This window comes from Propithecus coquereli, unplaced genomic scaffold, assembly GCF_000956105.1.
Source record: "Propithecus coquereli isolate 6110/MARCELLA unplaced genomic scaffold, Pcoq_1.0 Scaffold399, whole genome shotgun sequence".
Classification (NCBI taxonomy): Eukaryota; Metazoa; Chordata; class Mammalia; order Primates; family Indriidae; genus Propithecus; species Propithecus coquereli.
In genome coordinates, this window is record NW_012149718.1 from 588,177 (window position 1) to 590,110 (window position 1,934).

General features: G+C 67.0%; 1 protein-coding gene across 2 annotated transcripts in view; it reads right to left on the reverse strand.

The window, feature by feature from the left end:
- Positions 1-856, reverse strand: part of COL6A2 (collagen, type VI, alpha 2) — an 18,125-nt gene extending 17,269 nt beyond the window's left edge. For both annotated transcript variants that reach the window (XM_012652696.1, XM_012652697.1), the window contains exons 1-2: positions 711-856; positions 15-617 (exon numbers count right to left, since the gene is read on the reverse strand). In XM_012652696.1, the coding sequence (XP_012508150.1) occupies positions 15-617; positions 711-825 (718 nt within the window). In that variant the 5' untranslated portion in view covers positions 826-856. The remainder of the gene's footprint in view (positions 1-14; positions 618-710) is intronic.
- Between the last annotated feature and the right edge of the window lie 1,078 nt (positions 857-1,934).

The following is a 1,934-nucleotide window of genomic DNA, read 5'->3' on the forward strand; positions in this document are numbered from 1 at the left end:
CCGGCCGCGCGCGCGCACCATGACCCTGACGATGCGGTTGATCGTGTCCTGGTCGATGTCGGTGGACTCGGGCCGCATGGTGGCGTAGTCGCTGCGGTACAGCTCGAGCGGCGCGCTGGCGATGTCGCGCAGGCCCTGCTCCTTGGCGTTGCGGTTGGGCGCCACGGCGAAGAGCCGGATGCCCTCCTCGCGCGCGCGCTCGGCCTGCAGCTTGACGCCGCCGCACGGGCTGCCGGTGACGTGGCCGTCGGTGATGACCACGGCGAAGTGCACGGCGCCGCGGCCGCCCGGCCTGCGCACCTGCTGCGTCATGTTGGCGAGCGCGCAGTCGGTGAAGGTGCCGCGGCGGAACGAGCGGATGCCCTGCAGGCTGCGCGTGAAAGACGCGCGGTCGCTGCCCGGCGGGCTGAACACCTCCACCTGGTCGGAGAAGTGCAGGCCGCCGTAGCGCCAGCTCAGCGCCACCTGGCCCAGGTAGACCTCGTCCTGCAGCTGGCTGATGAACTGCGGCACGAACTGCTGCATGTGGTGGAGCAGGATGTCCGTGGGCGACTGCATGGCCACGCTCTCCGAGGTGTCCAGCACGAAGTACACGTTGATGGGGCAGTCGGCCTTCTCTGCGGGGCACGGGCCTGTCACGCCTGTCACGCCGCCACGCCCCCCGCCGCCGCCCGCTGCCCGGGGCCCGCGCCGCCCGCCCCGCCGCGTACCTGGGCAGTTGTTGTTCCTCTCCGACAGGCTGGGCGCCACGACCTCCTGCTGCTGGGCGCGCAGGGCGCCCAGGAGCCCGCAGAGCAGGAGCGCGCGGCAGGGGCCCCGCAGCATCTTGGCGGCACCGTGTGCCCCGAGGCGCTGCAAGAGGGCGGAGGGGTCGCTGCAGACGCGCCGCGCCCCCAGCCCTCGGCCACACGCGGGGCACAGCAGGTCAGCGCGACGGGGCCTGCCCCTCACTCCTTGAGGAAGAAGGGGCGGTGCCCGGCGCACGGGGTCACCAAGGGTCACCAGCATCGGGGCTGGGGGCGCACCCTCTCCCCCGCCCTGGACGGGACCACAGACAGTGGTGCCCCGGGCTCAGTTCTGGGTGGGATTTGGACGGTCAAGGCCCCTCCCTGTCCTCCTCCCTGGGTGCAGGGGGTAGACTGGAGGCCGCTCTCCTGCCTGGGTCTGCGGGAAGCAGAGGCAGAGAGGAGGGCGGGGAAGATGCCCAGCAGTTCTGATGGGAGGGCTGCGAGTCCCACTGTGTGACAGGACAAGTCACCCTCCCTGGGGCCTGGTTTCCTCCCCTTTATTTATTTATGCTTTAGAGACAGGGTCTCACTCTGTCGCCCAGGCTGGAGTGCAGTGGTGTGGTCACAGCTCACTGCAGCCTCAAAGTCCTGGGCTCAACTGAACCTCCTGCCTCAGCCTCCTGAGTAGCTGGGACTACAGGTGAGTGCCACCACGCCCAGATAATTTTAATTTTTTTTGGTAAAGACAGCATCTCGCTATGTTGCCCAGGCTGGTCTTGAACTCCTTGCCTCAAGTGACCTTCCCAACTTGCCCTCCCAAAGTGCTGGGACTACCGATGTGAGCCACCGTGCCCAGCCTCCTCCCCCTTTGAATGGGACACGGATAACTGAGGGAGGACTCTGTCAAGTGCTAGGGGGACCCAGTCTGGCTTCCACTGGGTACCAGGTCCCCAGAACAAGTGGATCTGGTCCCCTCTCCCTTGGACATCCTGGCTCGGCCTGAGCTCCAGGAGGAGCTGCAGGAGCCCATTAGGACAGACCCAGAGCTGGCCTAGCTGTGCCCACTGGCCGGGGTCGTTGCGGCCACCTGGCTCCCACGGTGGGGCTGGCACAAGGACCTGGTTCAAAACATCCAGTTCTAGGAGATGACGCAGAGTCAGTGTGGGCATCACCCTCTACTGCGTGTAAACACCCATCAAGATCGCC